The sequence below is a fragment of the Ochlerotatus camptorhynchus genome, unplaced genomic scaffold, assembly GCF_037179485.1.
Source record: "Ochlerotatus camptorhynchus isolate MF236.1 unplaced genomic scaffold, CSIRO-AGI_Acam_v1.1 ptg000626l, whole genome shotgun sequence".
Classification (NCBI taxonomy): Eukaryota; Metazoa; Arthropoda; class Insecta; order Diptera; family Culicidae; genus Ochlerotatus; species Ochlerotatus camptorhynchus.
The window spans coordinates 2059334-2081291 of NW_027041105.1; the positions used below are offsets into that span (position 1 = coordinate 2059334).

Sequence of the window (21958 nt, forward strand, 5' to 3'; positions counted from 1 at the left end):
CAAAATTTGGCTTCGGACCGTACTGTTCTTTGATCCACGGAAGAACATACTTACTTTAAATCCCGATGCAGACCTCCGTGTTGACATTGTCGCCTTCTGGAATGAACACCGCGTCAATTGTTTTGCCATCGGAAGCCACCAATCCAAACACCATAACGCTAGCAGGGTGCTTGGTCAGATACACGTTCTTGTGCTCGTCGGCCACGTCTTTTACCGGAAGAGAACTAATACACCGGTCGGTTCTGGAATTTGATACGGGATCGACGGTAAACATGCTCTCGTCGGTGAACAGGATTACCGGATTTTTTCGCTTAAGGTAGTTCAAGATTTTCTTGCATCGTTTGACTCGTAGCTCCCGGATGCGGTTGAATAAACAACTAACAGGTATAACAAGCACATTGGCACATCGTTTGACAAACGCAGAAGGAAGCTTGTCTGGTCCAGGACCCTTAGACGAATCGATAGAGCTCAGAGCGTTTTCAACGTCTGCTATTGAGATTGTAGGCCTTGAGCAGGGTTACTTCCACTCACTTGCTATAAAAAAATGTTTTTCGAAATTATGAAATCATGAAATAGTATAATGCTAATTAGTACTTGTAAGTTACAAGAAGAGGTCATGAAGTATATGTTTGACACATAAAATCTGTCAATATTGCTTTCAGTGCGTCAAAATCAGCGATTTTAAGACTCGTGAGCGCTCACTCTGAGTGAACGCTCGCGAATCATATGATCGCTGATTGTGACGCTCTGAAAGCGAAATTGACAGGTTTTATGAGTCAAACACATACTTTACCCCCTCTTTTTGTTACTTAGTAGTACAAAATATCATTATAATATCTGTAAATTGCGTAATTCCGAAAAATATTTTTTTATAGCAAGTGAGTGAAAGCAACCCTGGCCTTGAGAAGTTGATTATGTACAAGCTTTCCATAAGATAAGGGAAAACAAGTGGAGAGTCCGAAGAATAAACGCTTTGGAAAAAGTTTAACAATAATTTTGCAGATTCAGCAGTGTTACATGAATTAACACCACCAAACTCCGGGTATAGAGTTAGACGCTCACCTTGTCTCTATGAAAATTCCAAAATTTACCAATGAATTGAATAACCGTTGTACAGCTTATTAAAAATTAAAGTACCCTTAGTGTTGCAACAGGAGTGAAAATCGCTCGTCGAAGTTTCGGACGTCTATATAGCAAACTCCAAATTTGCTTTAGGTTAGCTTTTAGCTAGTTTTATTTTTTGTTAATTTAAAGGTACAAATTCGTTATTTCACATACATATTTTAGTCCTTTTAACGCGATCGATTCACTCTGCAGCCTGTATGTTTGTTGTTCGTTTAGGATCTATGTTGTTAATTTGTAGTAATAAGGTCATAATTTCATAAGAATCTTAATTTACTTACAATCTAATTCAAAAGTATTAACAATTTTAATTATAGCTTCTTAACAATAAGTATTACATATCAAATTAGCCTACATCAAACTGTGTATGTTCACATTTAGCTTTTATTGTTCATTATAAAACAGTCATTATCCACTTATGTTCTTTGTTCGGATTGAAGGTTTGCATCAACGTCAAAGCTATCCGTTACCCGTATCCCATTCCGAACGTTACGGATCGACGGTACAAGGTGAGGACTGTCGCGAACAGATGGTATAAAAGAAAGCAGGTTGGAGCTTTATCCATTTGAATTGTTTTATCCTTTGAAACATGTTCCCATAAAGCTCTTTCTAATAAGAACTCCAACAAGCGCATGCTCGCCAACCGTCGATTCGAACGGGTATCACTTTCAAGGGGGATAACTTCACTCACACAAAAAGCAATCTGCTATTCCGGTTGCCTACGCCCTTTTCTCTTTTTTTTTTGTAAGCCTTCAGTGACCCCTCTCGCGAGCATTGTTTGCAAACAATCTCTTTCAGTCAAACATACATCAATTTATTTTGCAAATCAATCGAAAAAAAAATTACTTTATATCTGTTTTATTTGCAATAACATTCACTTTGCATCCGTTAAAATGAAAAGCCGATCAGCGACGGCTTCATCTTCAAAGGAATCGAATGGAATTGAACTAGAGCGAACAAATATCAAGAGGCCATATAATCGTAAATCTTTGCTATGCCGACTATGCCTAAGGGTGCTTCCGAAGGAGCAACTTCCGGAAATATTTGAACATAACAACAACATACAAAAAGCCATACGTACAGCTGTTGGCACAGAAGTAAGATTTTCATCATTCTCCAAATCCACTACATTCATGGACATATTTACTTTTCCAGGTAACCCGGAAAGATCGATCGAATCGGATTTGTTTTTGCTGCCTTGAGTTGGTTCATTTGATTAATGACTTCCGTGGAAGCTGTGAACGAACGGAGCTGTTGTTTACTCAAAATGTAGAAATTTCTGACAGTGCTTTTTGGATCGATGAATCCGATCAGAAGGTGTTTGGAAAGTGCCGAGCTTTGGTTGAACAATGCAAAACTGAAGTTGATAACATTTTTACGGATCAATCGGAATTTTTCTGCAATGTTCAAACGGAACAGTTACTGGATGAATCATGCGATGCAGTTCAGAGATCTATTGCAGAACCTATCGTTAAGCGGGAGGAAACATATGATATCAACGACGTGGATGTGGAATCAAGCATTATTAAGGAAGAACCGCATGACGAACAGCACCTGGATCAGATTGACACTGATAGTGAGCCTGATTTTGAGGGCTCGGATACTGATGATCCGGATTATAAAATTGAAGATCAGCCTGAACAAAAAGAAGAAGAAGTCGAACCCAGTTCGACTACAACGGCAAAACGGAAAAAGCGAGAATCAGGCGGACTACCACGCCGTCGTGGACGGCCTTCCTTGCCGGAAGAACTGCTCAAACGAAGAAGACGTAAACCGGGTGAACCCAAGAAGAAGCCTGGACCGAAGAATCGAATTAAACTACCAGCTCAATCGGTAATTTCCTATTTATGTGCACACATCGATTGTTTATAATTTTCGCCAATATTTCAGGTTTGCGAAATCTGTGGAATGATGGTGAGTCGTGAAAATCAGGAACGGCATCGAAACGATCACCTCGGCAACCGCCCGTATGCCTGTACGGTCGAAGGTTGTTCCCATGCCTTCTCCAGTAAGGCTGGGCTGCACGGTCATCTGGCCCGACACGCAGACCGGAACAATGTATACGATTGTGACATTTGTGGAGCGAAAATCAAGACCAAAAGCTCTCTACACCGCCATAGGAAGATGCATACCACTGAGAAGCCACACGCATGTGATATTTGTGGCAAACGGTTCTGGCGGAAAAGCTATCTTAACCATCACGCTACGGTCCACACTGGGATTGCGAAATTCCCGTGCGAGTATTGTGGCTTTGTTTTTAAAAATAAGTATTGGCGCTCGTTCCACATCAAGCAGAAACATGTGGCCAAAGGGGAGGCGCCCAAGTTTGAAGCATTAGAAGAGTTGGAGGAGAATGGTGAAATGGCTGAAGTTATGGAGGAAGGAATGGAGATGGGTATGATTTAGACCTGGAATATCAAATAAAGTAGCGATTGAACGGAATGGTACGGTCTGATTTTTGGGAAACTCTTCACCGTTAACGAATTTTGGCAAACACAATTTCAAATTGAACCCGAACCACGGTTATCTACCGTATTCCCTTTACCGTTTTCTTGCTAATAATTCCTAAATTAATTGTTTCGAATTGCTCTTATTTTTTTGGAATATCACAAAGGGGGAAATATAAAAAAAAATCAGTGTAGATTTAACAGAATTTATAAATAAATTGTTATTAGACCAGTACGACATGCCAGGTCCTTGAAATCGAATCAGCCGGTTTCAATTGTTGAAAATGGATTTCATTGAACATCATTCCTAATCTTGTTTGGCAACTCACTAGGTTATCCGCCTTCAATCTGATCGATCCCTCTTGTTCGTTGCGCACATCTTCGTCTAGTTCCAGTCGGATCACTACCAAGAACCATTTTCATTGGGTCGTTTTCCGACATTGTTACGATGTGCCCAGCCTACCGCAGTCGCCAGATTTTTGCATTCGATCTAAATTTCTCAACTTACAAACCTGCTCCAATGATACTTAATGATTCAAATCTTTTCTACAGTGATTCAACAATTTCCGAGCTAAATCAAAATTTGTTTAACATTTTTAAAAGTGAGACCAAATCAGAAACGATTTCTAACTGAGTCTATTCTTTTCTGATATGTTATTCAATCCTTTTTAAAGTTGTCAAAGCTTTCCTGAAGTGATTCAACATATCCCGAATCCAAGCTTTAAAGAATTGGTTTCGCATTTTCTAAAGTGAGGCAACATTAGCTGATTTAAAACCTCTCCTAAATGAATCCAAGGTTTCCTGCATTGATTCAACTTTTCAGAACTGAAACCAAACTTGTCAGAGCGGGTTTGACATTTTCCTAAGTGAGCTCCAGATTTTTCTTAACTGCTTTGGCATTTGGCATTGACACAATATTGCTTAGGTCATCTAGCTTTCCTAAAAGTGTAGAAAGTTTTCTAAAGTGAACCGACACTTTATTGAATTCTAAATCTCACTCCATTTTCTAAATGGAGCTCAACCTAAATTGGTTCAATATCTTCCTTATGGAGTCCAAAATTTTCTGTTGAGTGATTGAATTATATGGAATGTTAGTCTGAGCTTTTCTTAAGTGATTTACCTAACTTTTAACGTAGATTCCGCTCCCTTAGACCCCTTCCTCGTTCTTGTGAGATTAACAACCTTTGAAAATGAGGCTGAGATTTTAAAGAATGGACCTTCGTGTGTTCATACCTGATGGTAGATTTTGACGTAGGACTACGTCTTTGATTTCTATATGGGGGTACACTTTGTGAAAACCGAAAATGGAATATGTAACAAATTAAGAAAGATTTTGAACGTTAATAACTCAGCTGCCCCTGAGCAAATTTCAATCATTTTATCACCAATCGATCAGAAATATGGTTACGCATCGATAACAATGCTTCCGAATGTTGATTTTCAACACGAAACTATTGAAAATCTGGTAAGTGTCCAGCATTGTCCAAAAGCGTCGAATTAACTAACAAATCCACCAATTACCTACATGCATATGCTGCTTACCCAGCACAGTCGTCAGAGAGTAGTAAGTAGACGAAATAAGTCGAAGTGGCATTCGCCTCAGATCCTCGGCCGCGTGCGAATAGGGAGGATGGAATTGCGTAATATGTTGCACACTAATTGCCATATTCAGAACCAAACGCAAATTCTTCGAGATAACCACCATCCGTCGTCTGGCTTGCCGTGGCGGTGTCTGACGTATCTCCGGTCTGATTTACGAGGTGTGCTGAAGGTGTTCCTGAAAAACGAGATCCGTAATGCTGTCACACTAAACACGCCAAGCGTTAGCGGTCATGGAAGTCATCTACGTTTTGAAGTGAGACGCACTCTGTTTGGTTTCGGAGGTTAAATAATCACAAACTTTGGCAACAAAACGACTCTTTTCAGGGCCATTAAGCTTATTTACAGTAAAGAGTAGGAATAGAATTAATCTGCCTGTTTGTCCTTATTCAGAACCAACGATCACACAAAATGCTCATGTAATCATACTGGAAGCAGGGGTCTAAAACCCTTGTGTGAAGAGTGTTTTCAGCAGAAACGTTAAAAAGATGTGTCTAAATGTAGGCAATTCCATTCACATCACTAGTAATTTTGCGAAAAACCTGGATTTCTTGATAATTGAAATATTCCACCGCAATTTATTTAATAATTAGGATTCATTGGCATTTCAGTCAGCGTCAAGACCCGAAGGCTAACGGTTGTGATTAGGAGAGGCTAGGTCGATTGTGACTAGTTAAACGTGTTGAATAGTGGCAGAAATTACGATAGATAGGCGTTTTTCGGAGGATATCGAGGGAGGTTTAAGTGGAAGGAGCTGATGGTAGTGACATTGGAGCGGGGATACTGGAATTATCGGATTTTGTGATTAAGGACGAGTGGCGCGAGTTATAGAGAAAAGGGAAAAAAATAATCGGAAGCAAATATTTCAGAAGTGAAACTCTACACAGAGTTGATGAGAGAGTGAGAGAATACTTCTATAATAGAAAGAAGGAGAAAAGAAATAATAGGAAAAAGTGAAGAGTCAGTATTAGTGAAAAAAGATTTCCGCAAAATTATATGAATGTAGAATCTCTCTGGGTGGACCCCGAGAAGTAAAGAGAGAAGTAATAAGAAGCTTATGAAGTGCATTGGTTTAGGTAGTATCTGTGCCAGATCGCGAAGAAGTGTGAGAGTTGGTTGGTATAGGTGAATTGCAAAAGTAATTGGTGGTATAGGTGCAAACAGCAGTGAGAGAGCGAAGAATAAAGCTGAAGGATCGCAGATACACTGGACGAAATACAGGTTTGATTTCCCTTGTATTGATTCAAGGTAAGATTTAGTGATTTTGTGATAAATAATAAAAATCATTTTCGGACTAGTGACCGAAAGTTTTTTTTTTAAATTAATTCAAAAAAAGGTTATGCAAAATGGATAGTTACATAAGTAAAACATTGTCTAATGGAAAAATAGCTGTTGTAAAATCTGTGAGCGAAAACAGTTTGCCAAATGCCATGATAGATCAATTGAACAGGACTAACATAGAATTTGAAAGTCATTCATTTAATGCTACAGAATTTGGGGTTTTACTTTGGGATTTTATTAATAATAAGTATTCATTATATTACCAACTATGGGGAGAGAGGGTTCAAATGATAAGGGATAAAATAATTACAAATTCCACGGGAGTTGAAGTGGAAATCATACAAGTAACGGCTGAAATGTTCAACATTAAAATTAATATCATTCAAAACGACGGAAGTGTGGAAACCTTTAAACCGGTTGGGGAAGAAATGTTGCATCGGGAAGTGAACATATTATTTGAGTTCGAAGATAGGGTAGACAAATTCTACAGTGTTATTGAAGTTATGGGGTGTAAAAAAAACTAAGGAAAGCACGATAAAGAGAGCAGAAGATGAAAACATGTTGCAAGTTAGAGGAGCCGACACATATGTTGTTAAGGAGTTTAGATCAGGCGAAGGGTTGTTGATTAAAAAAATTGAAGGGGATGGGAATTGTTTAATAAGGGCACTATTAGATCAGCTTAATAGGAGGGAGCGGAACTATTCATGTACTAAGGAAGATATAATGGGATGTAGGTCATCATTAGCAAACTACATGCAGGCCAACAGAGAAAGGTTCGAGTTGTTTATAATAGAAGGATTGATAGAAGGAGGTTTTGATAAATTTTTAAAAGAAGTTAAGCAGTTTGGAACTTGGCTAGGGTACGAATCCCTAGTTGCAGCCGCAGAATATTTTGATAAACACATTGTGGTATATCAAAACGATTGTGACTGTTTAAGAATAGGTGATGAAAAAAACAGAGAGGAGAATATTCTGAGGCTATTGTATACAGGAAGTATAGAGAAAAATCATTATGATAGTGTGATCGGGAAAATCAAGCAGGGAGAATTAACGAGTACAGTGAATGCTATAGAAGAGAGCAATAACATTGAAAAGATTGAAGTTAATCTGGGGAATTTAAGTGGAGCAAAGGTGCACAACAGAGGGGAACAGAATTTATCATTGTCAGTTGGAAACGAGGAAAATTATATGCGGAAGAGGAATAAAGAGGAAAGTATTCTGAAGATAGCATCGTTGAACATAAGGGGTTGTTGTAAGTTAGAGAAAAGAGAAGAAATAGATCAGGTACTTAATTCTTTTGAAGTAGATATTGCTGCCTTACAGGAAGTAAACGTTAAGGCATTGGCAATCGAGTCGAAAAACTACGAATGGAGATTAGCTTCTAGTAAGCAGAACAAATCGAGAGGATTGGCCTTTTTGATAAAGAGAGGTAAGAACATTGTAGTTTCAGATTGGAGAGAAATCGGAAATCAGGCAGTATCGGTTAAATTGAGGGTAGATGGAAATACAATTTTTATCATTAATGTTCACGGTCCAAACAAGAAAAGCTATATTTTCTACTCAAAATTAGGTAAGATAATAGACCAAGAAAATATAAGAAGAAACCTGATACTTGTTGGAGATTGGAATGCCCAAATTGGAGAGGACAATGTAACACCAGATGAGGAAAATATAATTGGAAGAAGATTAGGATTCAAACACTCGAATGAAAATGGGGAGGAATTCAAAACATTCCTTAACATACATAAAATTACTAACATATCCTCAAAAATGGGAATTAACACGGATGTAACGTGGAGAAGTAAACAACGAAAAAGCCAAATCGACCATGTATTAAAGCCAAAAGAAAGTTTACTGTACATAAGGTTCATTAAGGGATATTGGACGAGAATTGAAACTGACCATAAAATGATCATCACTGGAATAAGATTATCGACTATCATACCAAGATCGGACAAGGGATTGCAAGGAAAAAACAAAATATCTCTAGACGCATCAAACTTGAAACTAGATTTCATCCAAGAAAAATATGTGGAAGCATTGGATAGAAACAAAATACTAATCAGAATGCAAGACAGTAGTGTGGATGAGGCCTACAAGGAAATAACGAAAAAAATGAAGGATGCAGCTACTGAGGTTTTGAAAACGACCAAACCTCCATTAACACCTTTAAGGAAGCATGCTTTGAATAGATTAAATAAAGCATTGCAACTGGCAAACAAACACCCGCACATTTTGCCGTACAAATGGAAAGTTAAGGACAAAAGACAGGAATTTGAAACAGCGGTCAGGAATCACACGGAGAAAACCATAAGAAATTTCTACAGGGACCTGAATGATTTCGATGTCTCGGTGAGGATAAGGAAGTCATATAAATTTTTGAAAGGATTCTTAAATAAGAAAAGGAGCAGGAATGTATATATTCCAATGACAAAATGGACTGAGGCGGTTAAAGAAAGCGACGGAGTGCAGATAAAGCTGACAGAGAACAAAGACTCATGTCCTTTGACAGAACCACCAACGGAGGACGAAATGTTAAGCATCATCAAACAGCAATGTAATGGGAAATCGGCGGGAGCAGACGGAGTAAGGATGGAGTACATCAAGTATGCTAATGAAGAAACACAAAAAGAACTAGTGGAGTTATGGAAGAAAATGTGGATGGACAACATAATCCCAGATGAAATGAATAGAACCGTTCAAGTACCGATCCCAAAAATAAGCTATCCAAAAGGAGTACAAGACTTCAGGAGAATCAGCTTGTGCAACGTCGGGTATAAGCCATACGCAAAGTGGATTAAAAACAGATTGAGAGCTTTCACAGGAGATCCGGATATTTACCAAGCGGCATTCACCGAGGGCAGGTCAACAGATGACCACATGTTTGTGACGAAACGAATAATGGAAGAGTACTGGAACGCAGGAAAACCATTGTATTTAGCAGCGTTGGACATCAGCAAGGCATTTGACAATGTAAGCCTGCACAAACTTAAAGATATTTTGGCAAAATTGAAGGTGCCAACACACCTCATCGATAGGGTATTGCAATGTGTCAGAGCGGAAAAAACGAGAGTTCGTTGGCAGAGGCAATTTACAGCAGAGAGTAAAAGAGGGAAAGGGATAAAACAGGGATGTCCACTTTCTCCTTTTCTGTTCAATTTGGTGATGCAGGAAGTCTTAAGGAAAGTAGAGGAGAAGGTGCCAGAGCTAAACTTGATGAGGTTAGGATCACTAAAGCTCCCTATCATATTAGCATTCGCAGATGATATAATGATCATTGCAGAAAGCCAGGATGAACTGGGAAAGATCATTAAAGGCCTGGAGGAATGTCTTGAAGAAGTAGGATTAGAGATCAACAATGCGAAGAGTCAAATTCTAATACGAGCACCCAATTCGATCGACAAAATTCCGGAAGAAATTGAACTGAACAATAAAAAGTATGGAGTTTGCAACTCGATGCGGTACCTGGGAACGTGGATGACAAATACTCTCAACCGACCAGCAACAACGAAGCAGAGATGTGTGAATGCAGCAAGGGCAGCTAAACCAGTAATTGAATTTTGTAAAAAATTTAAACCATCATGGGAAATCGGTAGGCTCATATACAATACGGTAATAGCTCCTTCTATATTATATGGAACCAAAGTCACTTTTATAAAGTTTAAGAACAAAGAAATGATAGTAACGTGTAGTACGCGAATTTAACTTGAAAATAATATTAACTTACTTGCAAATGTTTCCATAGCTAGCCAAATTAAATTGGTGAATTTTGTTACGGAATAGAATAGAAGATTCATTTTAAAAGCTTTATGTTGTTGTAAATAAATTAAAATATAGCATTCCTTTCGTTAAATGATGTGAGGGAGGATGGGAGGACGTTACTATCATTTCAAATAATTTAAAATAATGTCAAATAATAAAAGTTCAAATGAGGAAAAAAAAAAAAAAAAAAAAAAAAAGAATTACATAAACATAAAATTGCAAACATTAGGAAGCTTCAATAAAAAATAAAAAGAAACTTAAAGATAGTAAAGTATAATACATAAAAGTACCGGTGATTCAAGTGATATTAAAATAAGAGATACAATAATAAAACATTAACAAGTAAAGCACTTAAAAAAATGGCATGAAAAAAGTAAGGATAGTAACGCGTAGCACACACATTAAGTTGAAAATAATATTAATTTACGAGCAACGGCCTATGATTAAAAGCCGAATAATACATAAATGGAATTTATTATTACAATGCAATAGAGTCTATTGTGGCAACCGTACATTTTATAATAATTGTGCAAGAAGCTTATTGTTATGTACAATGGAATTTATCGAAAATGGGACTTGTACAATGGAACGAGGGCAAATATTTTTATTTTTATAATATAGAATTTAATGGAAACCTTGTGTGCTAACAATTAGATCATTTGGCCAATAAAATACAATAACAACAGTGAAATGTATTGTATGTTATTGATGGTTGAGGGTGATCCTTGATACTATGGTTGTCTTCATCCGGGTTAAATCACCTAAACTAAATTTGTTATTACTGTTACGTATAGATTAAAAATTTATTCTAATAAAATTTCTTGAAAGTTTTATGCAATGCGAAACTTAATTAACAATACACCTCGGTTTAGTGGGAATTAACATTTTCTGGCAGATACATAGCAAATATAGTTTTTCATAACCTTGAATGTTGTGGGGACGATAGGAGCGCGTTACTATCATGTCAAATAATCAAAATAATTGAATAAACAGAAAAAAAAAAAATAAATAAATAAAAACATAAAAAATAAATTGTAAATTAGATCTCTAATATATAAGTACCATACACGATCGATGACGTTAGTAGTTCAACCATACCACATGATGCTGGGTGGGTAACCCTAATAGGTGGTTAAGCACTGTTTATGTTTATTTAATATGCGGGATGCCTAAATATAAAATAAAAGTAGTAAGAAATCAACTTCAATATTTTTAGCAGTGTATGGTAGGTACCCAACAAGAAGGACGTAAAATGGGCAAGGGAGAGGGTGAATATAAACATTGCCTGAGTAGGTGTGAGAGTACAGATGAGAAAAAAAAGTATGCATGAGACGCACAAAAAACGAATAGCGAGAAATCTTGCGTCACATTTGAGGGGGCCTATCATTGTTGATCGATTCTTCTTGGTTTACCACGGCAACATCAAAGAAATTATCGATATGCTTTCAGCACAGTTTAGATGATGTTAGTTTCTGACTGAAACAATACATTCGATGCAAATGAAATTACAGACGCGTTGTTCTCGGAGGAGGGAGTCTATAAGAAGAGTAGTTGATCAACGATGATGGGCCCTTTTCTCATGTTACGCAAGAAATTGAGGGTTTTTCAATAAAAAGCTGGAGGCAGCTGGTAATAAGGTAGCGCACGATAAAAACTAAGGGGTATTATCATGCAGGAAAAATCGGTATCCCTGTTAGGAGCAATGATGAAAACTTAAAATTCCGAAAAATTCTGTGTACAGCAGAAATTGTTATTCTAGTGTCTAACGATCGAGATTGAGGGAAATTTTCAATGAATACCTGGAGAGAAAATTGGGTTCATTCAGCAAGAGAAGGAGAAATTATCTAGAAGGGAGAAAAGATAGGACCGGGTATGTAGAGTTTTAGCTTAAGCATCATACGCATTTACAGTAGAGAGAGTATGGGAGAGTGTTGTGTATTGGTTTGATATGTAGAAGCAGGGCATATAGTCAGAGTGCGTGTGAATGTGGATGGTTAGTGTGGGATAGGGAATGAAAAATAGAGTTCTACAAACCAGATCTCACGAACACCAACGTATACTGTACAATTCTGAATTCCAATTGGCAAGTCAGGGTTGGCACTCGTGCTCCATCTGAAAAATAAAAGCGATTTAGGATCGCACTCGAGTACCTCCCCGTGGGAGGTTTTGAGGCCGTTATCACTTTCATGGTTCTTCTTTTCTCCACGGGTGCCGGCTTTGATTTGCCAATTATCAGTGCAATTCTCGTTTTAGCCATGAGTGAGTGTTTGGTTCGTACCGTGCATGCGTAGGGTTTTATTTAATTTGTGTTTAATTTTGTCTCAATAGACGGTTCTAGAAGCAAACATAAAATTATCGCGTAACTTTTTAGAAGGACCAATGTAACATATCCGCCATTTTCCACCATGAATCCATACATTTTGCAACACTATTTTACCGTAGACAGTGAGTAATAACGTTGAAAATTCGGTAGAAACGGTAAAATCACAATTTTATTTTGTATAAAAAATATATACAAAATTTGAAAAAAAAATCACATAGGACGTTTTGACTAATCAAGTTGTACATCGGACATGTTACATTGGTCGATTTCTCTAAATGACATAAACAATGACGTTTTGTTATAAATGATACTAGATTTCCTACCACATATTTCGGAGTGGAGTGCCTGACTTTAGATTGGTTTTCCATGCCCCGCCTCTTGAAAGTGAGCAACCTGTCATAATAGGCAGCCTAAATTCCGAATTATCAATCAAGCGCCCATCAATTCAAACTGTAAATTTTGATCTATGATTATGTTGATTAAATGAGAATAAATTTGGATGGGTGTTTTTTATATCACATAGCAATTTAGTTACAAGTAATTGAAAACTAGTGATTGAACAGATGAGAAAAGAACAGCAGTATTGTTTCATGCGTTTATATTAATTTATTTTAATGATGGCACGATGCTTGACGGTGCCAAGTAGCTATGCCTTTGGCGGTTGATCTAAGGGAGGCACAAATTGAAATTATTTATTTTCATTTTATTGTTCACTTCAACAGCATACTTCTTCATGGACCAAAAAATGTTGAAATTCAAAGATAATCTATCCATTCAAAAGAAATCCAAAACATATCTGAAATACTGGATTCATCGATATAAATTATTCAGGTTTATTTCAGCTCTTCGAGGATAAATCACAAAAAGACAAACATTAAAATAATCAACCTGCTGCAGACTACTAGATCTACCTAACCAACATTAGCTGGAACAATTATATATTTATACCGTGTTGCATTACTCATCGAAATTATTATTAAGCGGATGACGTAGTGGAAGCAACAACAATACATAACATTATATGCATATATTTTTTTATACAGGTTATAATATATAATATATTTTTCGTTGTGCATGGCATCACTAAGAGGAGATTGTTAGTCCTGTCAGTCATCAGTCACACTTTACACCTTACATTTACATCCTTACATTATTGTAAAGAGATAATATCAAGTATAATTACAGATAAAAATATATAATTGCTTAATATAACCTTGAAATTTCAGTGTTACATCCACTTGATATTGGGAGCTGAGGAAACATAGAGCTGCATCTTATTATATGTAAAATATTTATTATTTTCAGTGCAGAATATCAACTATTTTATCTTTATAAAATTATATTTATTATTTCATAATTAATGTTCTGATATATTCCATTGCACATTACATATATTTTCATTATACAAATAAATACTGGGTTGGGAGGGGCATCAGGGTATCAATTGACCTGAAATTGGACGATGGAGTGGTATGACAACCGGAGTCTAGAAGGGAATAAACACTATCATTTTCTTTATCCTACCGATTCGATTGTGGTGATGTGAATTCTATTTCAACAGTTTCAGTGAGATTGACGCACCCTTCTTAACAAACCATCCTGTAGGAAGCTTAATAAGTATTGCGAATTGCGTTATTCGATTTGTTGGATCGTATCGTTGGAAGGAGATTCTTAAATTCCCGTGGATTTCGCGTAAGTGTCTCTGCTTACGGGTCCACCCCTCCGTTTTTGGCCCTTCATACAGCGATATTGTGAATTCAGATCGATAGCTCAAATTGATCTTGCTATTAAGTGGAGCTGCATACAAGACAAGATCTTTGAAGGGATGGTGGCTACCTTACATACATACATACAATTAGGATTCATTGGCATTTAGTTTGGTAAAACATGATATTTAAATGGTAATGACATCAATCGTTACAGTCCTATGATCGTTTGTTTGGATGCTGATAGGGTTTTTGATCTAATTTCCATCATATTAAGGTTGTTCATTAACTACGTACATAGTTTTTTTTTTATTCTTGACCGACCACCCCCCCCCCCCCTCACCCAGCGTGGATAATTGTCCATATTTTTTTAATTTGTATGGGCCGTCTGCGTGTCTACGCAGTTTATGGACAGCCCCTAAGCACACCCACGCAACCCACCTCTCTTTCTTGAACGGGTTTGAACAATAAATGAAATTGAAACATAGAAACATGTGACATTTAAATTTTTTCCCTTTTCAAAAGTACCGTTGAATTTGATAAAGAGCCACACATTGTTGAGATATTGTTAAAAATCTAACACTGCTTCTTGATTCCAATTTCGTCCTACGAGTTTCAATTCCACCCAAACGCATTGAAACGCCATTGGATTGTCTTCGTCCTACGGATGAAAGTAGAAAAAGAGAGTTCTCTAGAAGCGTTTCTTTTGCTTTGAGAATGTAACAATGAACAATGAATGTAAATATTCACACGCTACGCTCTAATAAGCTTTGTGTTGTAGCTTGTGAACTAATTCATCGGAACAAATGTGTTACTGATGCGTGCACGGTGAAATAATTGATTATACTGATGTTTTCTGCTTTATAGAACGGAAATAGATGATAACGACGAAGTAGCGTTCTACCCTGTTGTATGCTACTTTTTTTTCCTTTGGTTTGTTTTTTCCGTCGATCTTGTTTTCCGTGCTGAGCACCAATGCTACCGACGTGCCAGGAAGGCAGCTCCCACACCTGGACCCTACCTATCGATCCATCAACTCATGAACCGGGGACCAACGGCTTTACTTCCCATCCGAAGGAAGGCGTGATCAGAGATGTTATGCCTCAGAACATCCCGGCGGCGCCGACTGGGATTGAACCCAGGCCTGCTGGGGTGATAGGTAATCACGCTTACCACTACACCACCGGCGCCGTTATTGTATGCTACTTAACGTCAGCTCTATAAAATTTAAATTTATGCTTTATATATGGAGTCTCATGATGATATACTTTTAAGATTTCTCTTGATGTCTATCACCGACCATGTTATACGTACAATTAAAAGTACAACGCATTATGATCAATTTCAACTCGGTGATCAATTTTCCCCCGGATTACGGTACTTCCTGAACAACCTACAGTCTTGAAAGAAAATTGAATTTTTAAACAGTTAGAGATCCACAGAACATGATCAAGCTGAAGTCTTGGAAAAATATCCAGGGAAGTTTACTAATATATTTGTCTATATGGAGATCTTTTGAATATTTCCTGCTGTCTAGGAAGCATGTCTGAAAGAATATCCTGTAACTTATGCAACGTTTCCTGAAAATCTACAAAACTCTCGTAAGTTTTACTAGATTTCCTCAACCTCTACGAAGTTGCCTGAATTTATTCCAAATTCCATATTTTGTCAATCGCTCTTTATTCTACATCACACCTAACTCCTACGAATATGCTTGAACATCTGAAAAGTTCCTTGAACTTTAACGAAGTTCTCAAAACCCCCAAGACGTTCATGGAGCTTTTTCGAAATAAGATCTCTGACAAACTGCAACGAAGTTCCTAGTACCTTACACTAATACACTTAGATCAAGTTTTACGCTACGAAATTCGCAAAACTTCTACAAAGTTTGCTGTACTTCTACGTTTCTCGATGATTTTCTGCGAAGTTCCACAAACGAAATTTCTTACATTTGTACGTAATTTCCACAACTATTCGAAGGCCATGAGGCTTCAAAAAAGTGCCCTGAAATTATACAGAGGTTCCCGATCAATAATGAGTTTCCCTGAAATAAAATAATGTTCCCTTAACTTCTACGAAGCTTCTCAAACTCTAATAAATTTTCCACTTCTACGCAGTTTTCAGAATATTCCAAGTTCCTTGGTCGTGTTCCCTGAACTTCTTAAAAGTCCTTGAAGTTTGACGAAGTTCCCAGAAGTTAAAGAAAAATCCCTGGCCTCATTACCAATTTGTAGAACCGTTAGACGTCTCGTTATGCCATTGATTAAATATCGATATAATATAATTTATCAAAATAGCTTCTTCTAGTCCAGAACGTAAGAAAAGTAAGCAACATAAAGGACTCTTAAAAAAGATTAGTAACATCGAACTTGACAAGCTTGACAAAATACCGGTTTATAAAAAAAAACACACTAGATAATTCTGGAGGGGGCCTGGCTCCCTTGGCACCCCCAATAGCTACGCAAATGGATAGTACCTTTTCAATTGTTGGTCTACAATGTATTTCATTGGCTTTTTGGTAGATCGAAATTTTATCCACCATACTATAAATATAGTGACTATACTATCCCACCCCTGTGCCATATGTATTCCACGTACTGTCAGAAATTTTCAGAACCGCCCCCTTACGTGTGATTAAATTAAATGCATAAAACCCTTCACTGCTCATATTGTAGTGCGGAAAGCATAACCATAGGGCGTTATGCTTTGAAATTAATTAGTGGAAGAACAAATAATATTGGGTCCACAAAAATATTACGTAACGCAAGAGAGGGGATTCGGTATGGGAAAAGTACGAGACGAGGGGTTGGGCGGTATTAAACAAACCACTTTTTGTATTACATAATATCTCAACGAGCGCAATCAGTATGATTCCTTGCAGCATACATTTAGTGTTGTATTACAGAGTGCAAATGAATCACGTTTAGTTTGTACTGTGGTGGAAAACGTATTGACTATATATCCTTTGTTTTATTTTTTTCCTTGGATTTGTTTTCCGTCGATCTTGTTTTGGACCCTACCTATCGACCCATCAACTCATGAACCGGGGACCAACGGCTTTACTTCCCTTCCGAAGGAAGGCGTGAACATCCCGGCGGCGCCGACTGAGATTGAACCCAGGCCTGCTGGGGTGAGAGGTAATGACGCTTACCACTACACCACCGGCACCGCTATATTTCTGTTGTTAGGAACAATAAATAAAACCGTCAGTCCGCATCGTGCTTTCTTGCCGTGCGGATCTATTTGCTTTTTGCTGAAGGAAGTTTTACTACTACCTAAAGCTAAACAGCACTTTTCAGTGCTCAATAACCTGTAATTTTCTACTTTGTTTGACTTTTATTCCTCTTCGATCCTTGTTTGGACCCTACCCGAGGCAATCCTTTTTGGATAACAATTTGGAAAATTCCTCTTCAATCCTTCAGATTCTTATAGTAATCTGCTTGGAAGTCGATTTGGATAAAAAATTTGCTGCCTTATTTTAATTTATTAGCTGAACCTTGCATTAGGTCCTAATTAACATTGACTAAATTCTCTTTGTCGACTTTCTCCCTGTATCCCCTTCGCCATGTAAAGACATTCACAGGTATTTTCAGCACACAGATCGTTATAAAAGAAGCTTTTATCTAGAATCTAATACGACAAACACAACAAGAAACGGTTTTGTGCTCAATTTATTAACGAAAGAGAAATTCAACGAAGTGAACTGATCAATGCTACTTAGGACCTAATCCAATGTTCAGCTTGAATATTACCTGAATTTTTTTCAATGTAGTGCTGTAACAGGTTGTATTGGCTATCAAAAGCAACAGCAAACGCACCGAGAAATGTTAATCCTAGCAAGTTATTAACAAGAGAGAAAATCGATCGTCGCGGTTACATCCTTATGTATGCTCACTGTCGAATCTGTAATCTGTGATAGATATGGAAGTCACTTTTTTTCCACCACAGAATTTTGTTTTTGCTCAATCGGTAGATAAAAGATGTACCGAGAATATATCCCAAGTAACAATTTTGGTTTTATGAGGGTTCTGTAGACCATGATTTGGACTTGTAGCATGCTTTAAAACAACGATAAAACTTGCAATGTTACTTGGGATTGGATGTATTTATGGCTAATCAAGATATTACCGATCAACTATGAAATGTTGCATAACATTGGTGCAAAATTGTGCACTCCGTTTTTTGAGTGCATTTTTTTTTTTGCGTTTTGATGTTGAATCGCTGTAGAAACCTTATTTCTAATCAATCTCATTAGAGTTTACTACCCCATTCCCGGCCTATTAAGCACAAGCCGCACTTAGTCTTTCTTAATCTAGCGTAGTTTAGCGCCAAACGGCATGTTATTATTACAGATGACTTTCAAAAGTATTTACCTTTCCATATGCACCGTTAGTTATGATAAGGTGTCGCGAAATATTCGTTTATTGTTGAAAATGCAAAACTGCTTCTGGCAGCTCAACTTGGCCTACGGACTTTCTTAGGCCTATTAGCCATTGAAACGCAATTGGGATTCTTTTTGGCCTATCGAAAAGAAATAAAGGTGATTTCGCGAGTTCTTTTTGTACACTTCAAGTGCGCCTTTTGCTTACGAGATCTTTTTAAACGTTTGTTTGACACGTTCACGCCGTCATCATAGATATATTTGATGTTTTGTGCTCAATAGGCCGGGAATGAGCGATTTGGCCGAAGTAGATTTTTCCCTTACAACATAAACATTTCAAGAGCACAAATGTCAGCTCTCACAAAACTTATAACAAAGAAACTGGCTTCAGCAGTTTCAATTTCATGAGTGATGTCACAACCGTCCAAGATTTGTGCCCTAGAAATCTTGAAGCGATAGGGAATATCAGCAATCATGACGGTCATTGTTGGACGCTTCAATGAATCACCTGAAGAAAGCCTTACTCATATTTGATTGAAATTTAGGAACCAAATGTAATAGAATATGTATTCGCATTTACGTTTTTATGAGGTCCTGAATTTATGTTTAACTAAGAAGGAAATACTAAATATGTGCATAGGACCGAAATCATAGGTTACTTCTACTGTATTTTAAACCAATATCTAGAAAAATGCACGAGAATTTCACTACACAGCTTAACGTAGTCTACGTCAACCATGCGGACGTGTCTTATACACAACCCCACCAGTTTTTATTGATGAGCCATCTTTTGAGGTTTGGGAAGAGATAATAGTCTGAGGGAGCCAAATCAGGCGAATACGGTGAATCCGGAAGCAATTGGAGCCGTAAGTCATTGATTTTAGCCGTGGTTACGATGCTCTTGTGCACCGGCGCATTGTCTTGCAAAAACAATTTTTTGTGAAGCCGTTTTGCAGCGATTTCGGCCTTCAATTGCTCGAATAATCCACGAAGAATATGCCATGACAATTCCAGAAAACCGACGCCATAACCTTTCCAACCCATCGAGCCTCCCTCGGCCGCTTCGGATCACTCGTGCCGGCTTCAGTCCGTGCCGGCTTCAGTTCTCTGAGGTATAATAGTGGATCCGGGTTTCACCATCACTTTCCGGTCAGCCAACACCATTATTTCATGTATTTCTTAACATTGCCCTCTGTAACCGCATCGGAGGGTCTGCCGCTGCGGACTTGATCCACTGCAGCCACCACGAAACTCTCGAAACCAATATTTGAAGGTGTAATCTGACGGAGCATTAGCCCCATACCCAAGTAACATTTCACGTTTTATGAAGTACTACAAGGATACTATAAAACAACATTCATAAAACCCTGGTCAAGACAGCTTTACCTTTATTACATCCACCAAAACCTCATTAAGACTAGAATTTGTCTAGTTGACCCACCCCGAAGAAGGTTTTGAAGGGTATATTTTCGAGGCACTTCAAGAATGATTTGCTGCATAAAAGGTTATACGATGAAAGCAGTGAGAACCATTTGTAATCCTTATTAAAACTACAATAAAAGCTATTTGGCATCAATACTGGTGCCATTTGCCTTTGACGCTTGCTAAGCACACTATAAATAAAGCATCAATCAAGATAAAACGGGATACATAAATATCATCCAATCTTGTCACATTCATTGTTCAAAAAATCCTCATCATGAAAGTGAAAAATACAAAAATAATCAAAAAAGGTCTCATTCTGTGGTCTATTTTTAGGTGATAGTTAAAATCTAATTTGAAATGTGCTTCGGAAGATCGAAAAAAATAAGTCCGCCTTTGGAAATCGTTAATTTGACTTATTATTTTTAATTAGGGAAACAAAGTATGGTTATTTTTTATGTTAGTCATTGCGTCCAGCCGAGATAATTTGATGATTTTCGTTATCTCATTGATGAATTGATGAAATTAAAGTTATTTTCAAGGAAAAACATCTCGATAAACGAAGATAGTAAAAATCAATTGAAATAATTCCAATATGGCGGTGGCATAAAAACTGATTTTCGATGGACCAATTGTGAAAAACCTATTTTGCTTTACGAAAACGCTAACAAATGCAAAACATTTTAATTCGGCTTTAATGAAGATAATTTGCAGACTGAATCGTTTTTATCTGAGGCCATTTTCCGATTAGTTTTATGACGGCATGAATGGTTTCAAAGTTGCCTGAAAAAAGTTAAACGTCAAAATTTGTTTATCTTTCGATAGTTTTGTTGTGCGATCATTGCACCGAGTTTCTACTCCAGCGTATGATGAACAAATTGCGTGGCATCCTCGATAAGGGCGATTATCATCCATTGGAAGCAGTTTATCAGGAAGTGCATCTACATTACTGGGAACAGGTGGAAGCTCAATCGTTCCCAAGAAGTAACCCTTTTCCCGGATGATGCGAGGAAGTTAATGTGTGCTTGCTTGGATTTTTTGGAAAAGTTGACCCTTTCGCCGAATCAAATCGCTACTATGGTTAAGAAGTTTGCCAATTGCCAGCTGACTTACAGTTTCTAAAGCTTCCTGTCAGTAGTTTTCCGCAGTCCCAGTTTGGCACTGATGCATGTCTGTTTTTATTCAGAACGGGACGCAAACGCCATTGACAATATTTGGGGTACTCCCATAAATTTTAAGCGTCTAATTTGACGGCTTCCAGTGCTTCGTGATCCGCATTCACTTTACTCTTTTCAGTCGGCTATGCTGTCATTATTCCTCCTACTATCGCTTGTATTATTACTCGACTATCTTTTGGCATTTCCTTGTGATCATGCGTTTTAAAGCTTCATTGGATTTTTTTTTCTCTGTCTCTACGCGGATTCATATTTTTAATAAACAGTAGGGAGTTTTGTGATACACTTTATAGGCACAAAAAAGCAGCAATAAATGCGTTTTGTTCCCGTTTGAAACCGAACGGTTTTATAATTGCTTTTGTAATGATAAAACACCTTTATGAGCTTTAGCTTGAGCTTGAGCTTGATTGACCGCCCACGGTTGCTACTCTGTTACTGCCAGATCAGCTGTAATTACACAGAGAACCAATAGACGATGCTTGGGACTGGCAATCATCCTCAATTTGTAAAAACTGGTGATCTTAAATTAGGCAATACCAGCGCCGGCCGCGCCCGAACACAGGTCAAGAAAGGAATGGGAAGGATTATGTTGACATGACACTCGCTTTGATGGAAGCCGAGAACACCTCTGCACTTCCACGAGGAATCACTGGGATGTTGGATAAGAGGGTTGGGTTTGCAGCAGGGTTCGTTTTGGTAAACGATAAGCTGAATTGATGTCCTAACGATCATATAACGCG

General features: G+C 37.6%; 1 protein-coding gene across 1 annotated transcript; it reads left to right on the top strand.

The window, feature by feature from the left end:
• The first annotated feature begins 1926 nt into the window (after positions 1-1926).
• LOC135714200 (zinc finger protein 189-like) lies at positions 1927-3562 on the top strand. Its single transcript, XM_065237518.1, has 3 exons — positions 1927-2219; positions 2278-2955; positions 3013-3562. The coding sequence occupies exons 1-3, from the start codon at positions 2016-2018 to the stop codon at positions 3526-3528; spliced, it is 1398 nt and encodes a 465-aa protein (XP_065093590.1). The 5' UTR covers positions 1927-2015; the 3' UTR covers positions 3529-3562.
• Positions 3563-21958: the final 18396 nt, after the last annotated feature.

Coding starts and splice junctions, on each gene's coding strand:
- LOC135714200 (XM_065237518.1), top strand. CDS start 2,016: ATGAAAAGCCGATCAGCGACGGCTTCATCTTCAAAGGAATCGAATGGA. Junction 2,220..2,277: donor GTACAGCTGTTGGCACAGAA/GTAAGATTTTCA, acceptor TTACTTTTCCAG/GTAACCCGGAAAGATCGATC. Junction 2,956..3,012: donor TTAAACTACCAGCTCAATCG/GTAATTTCCTAT, acceptor CCAATATTTCAG/GTTTGCGAAATCTGTGGAAT.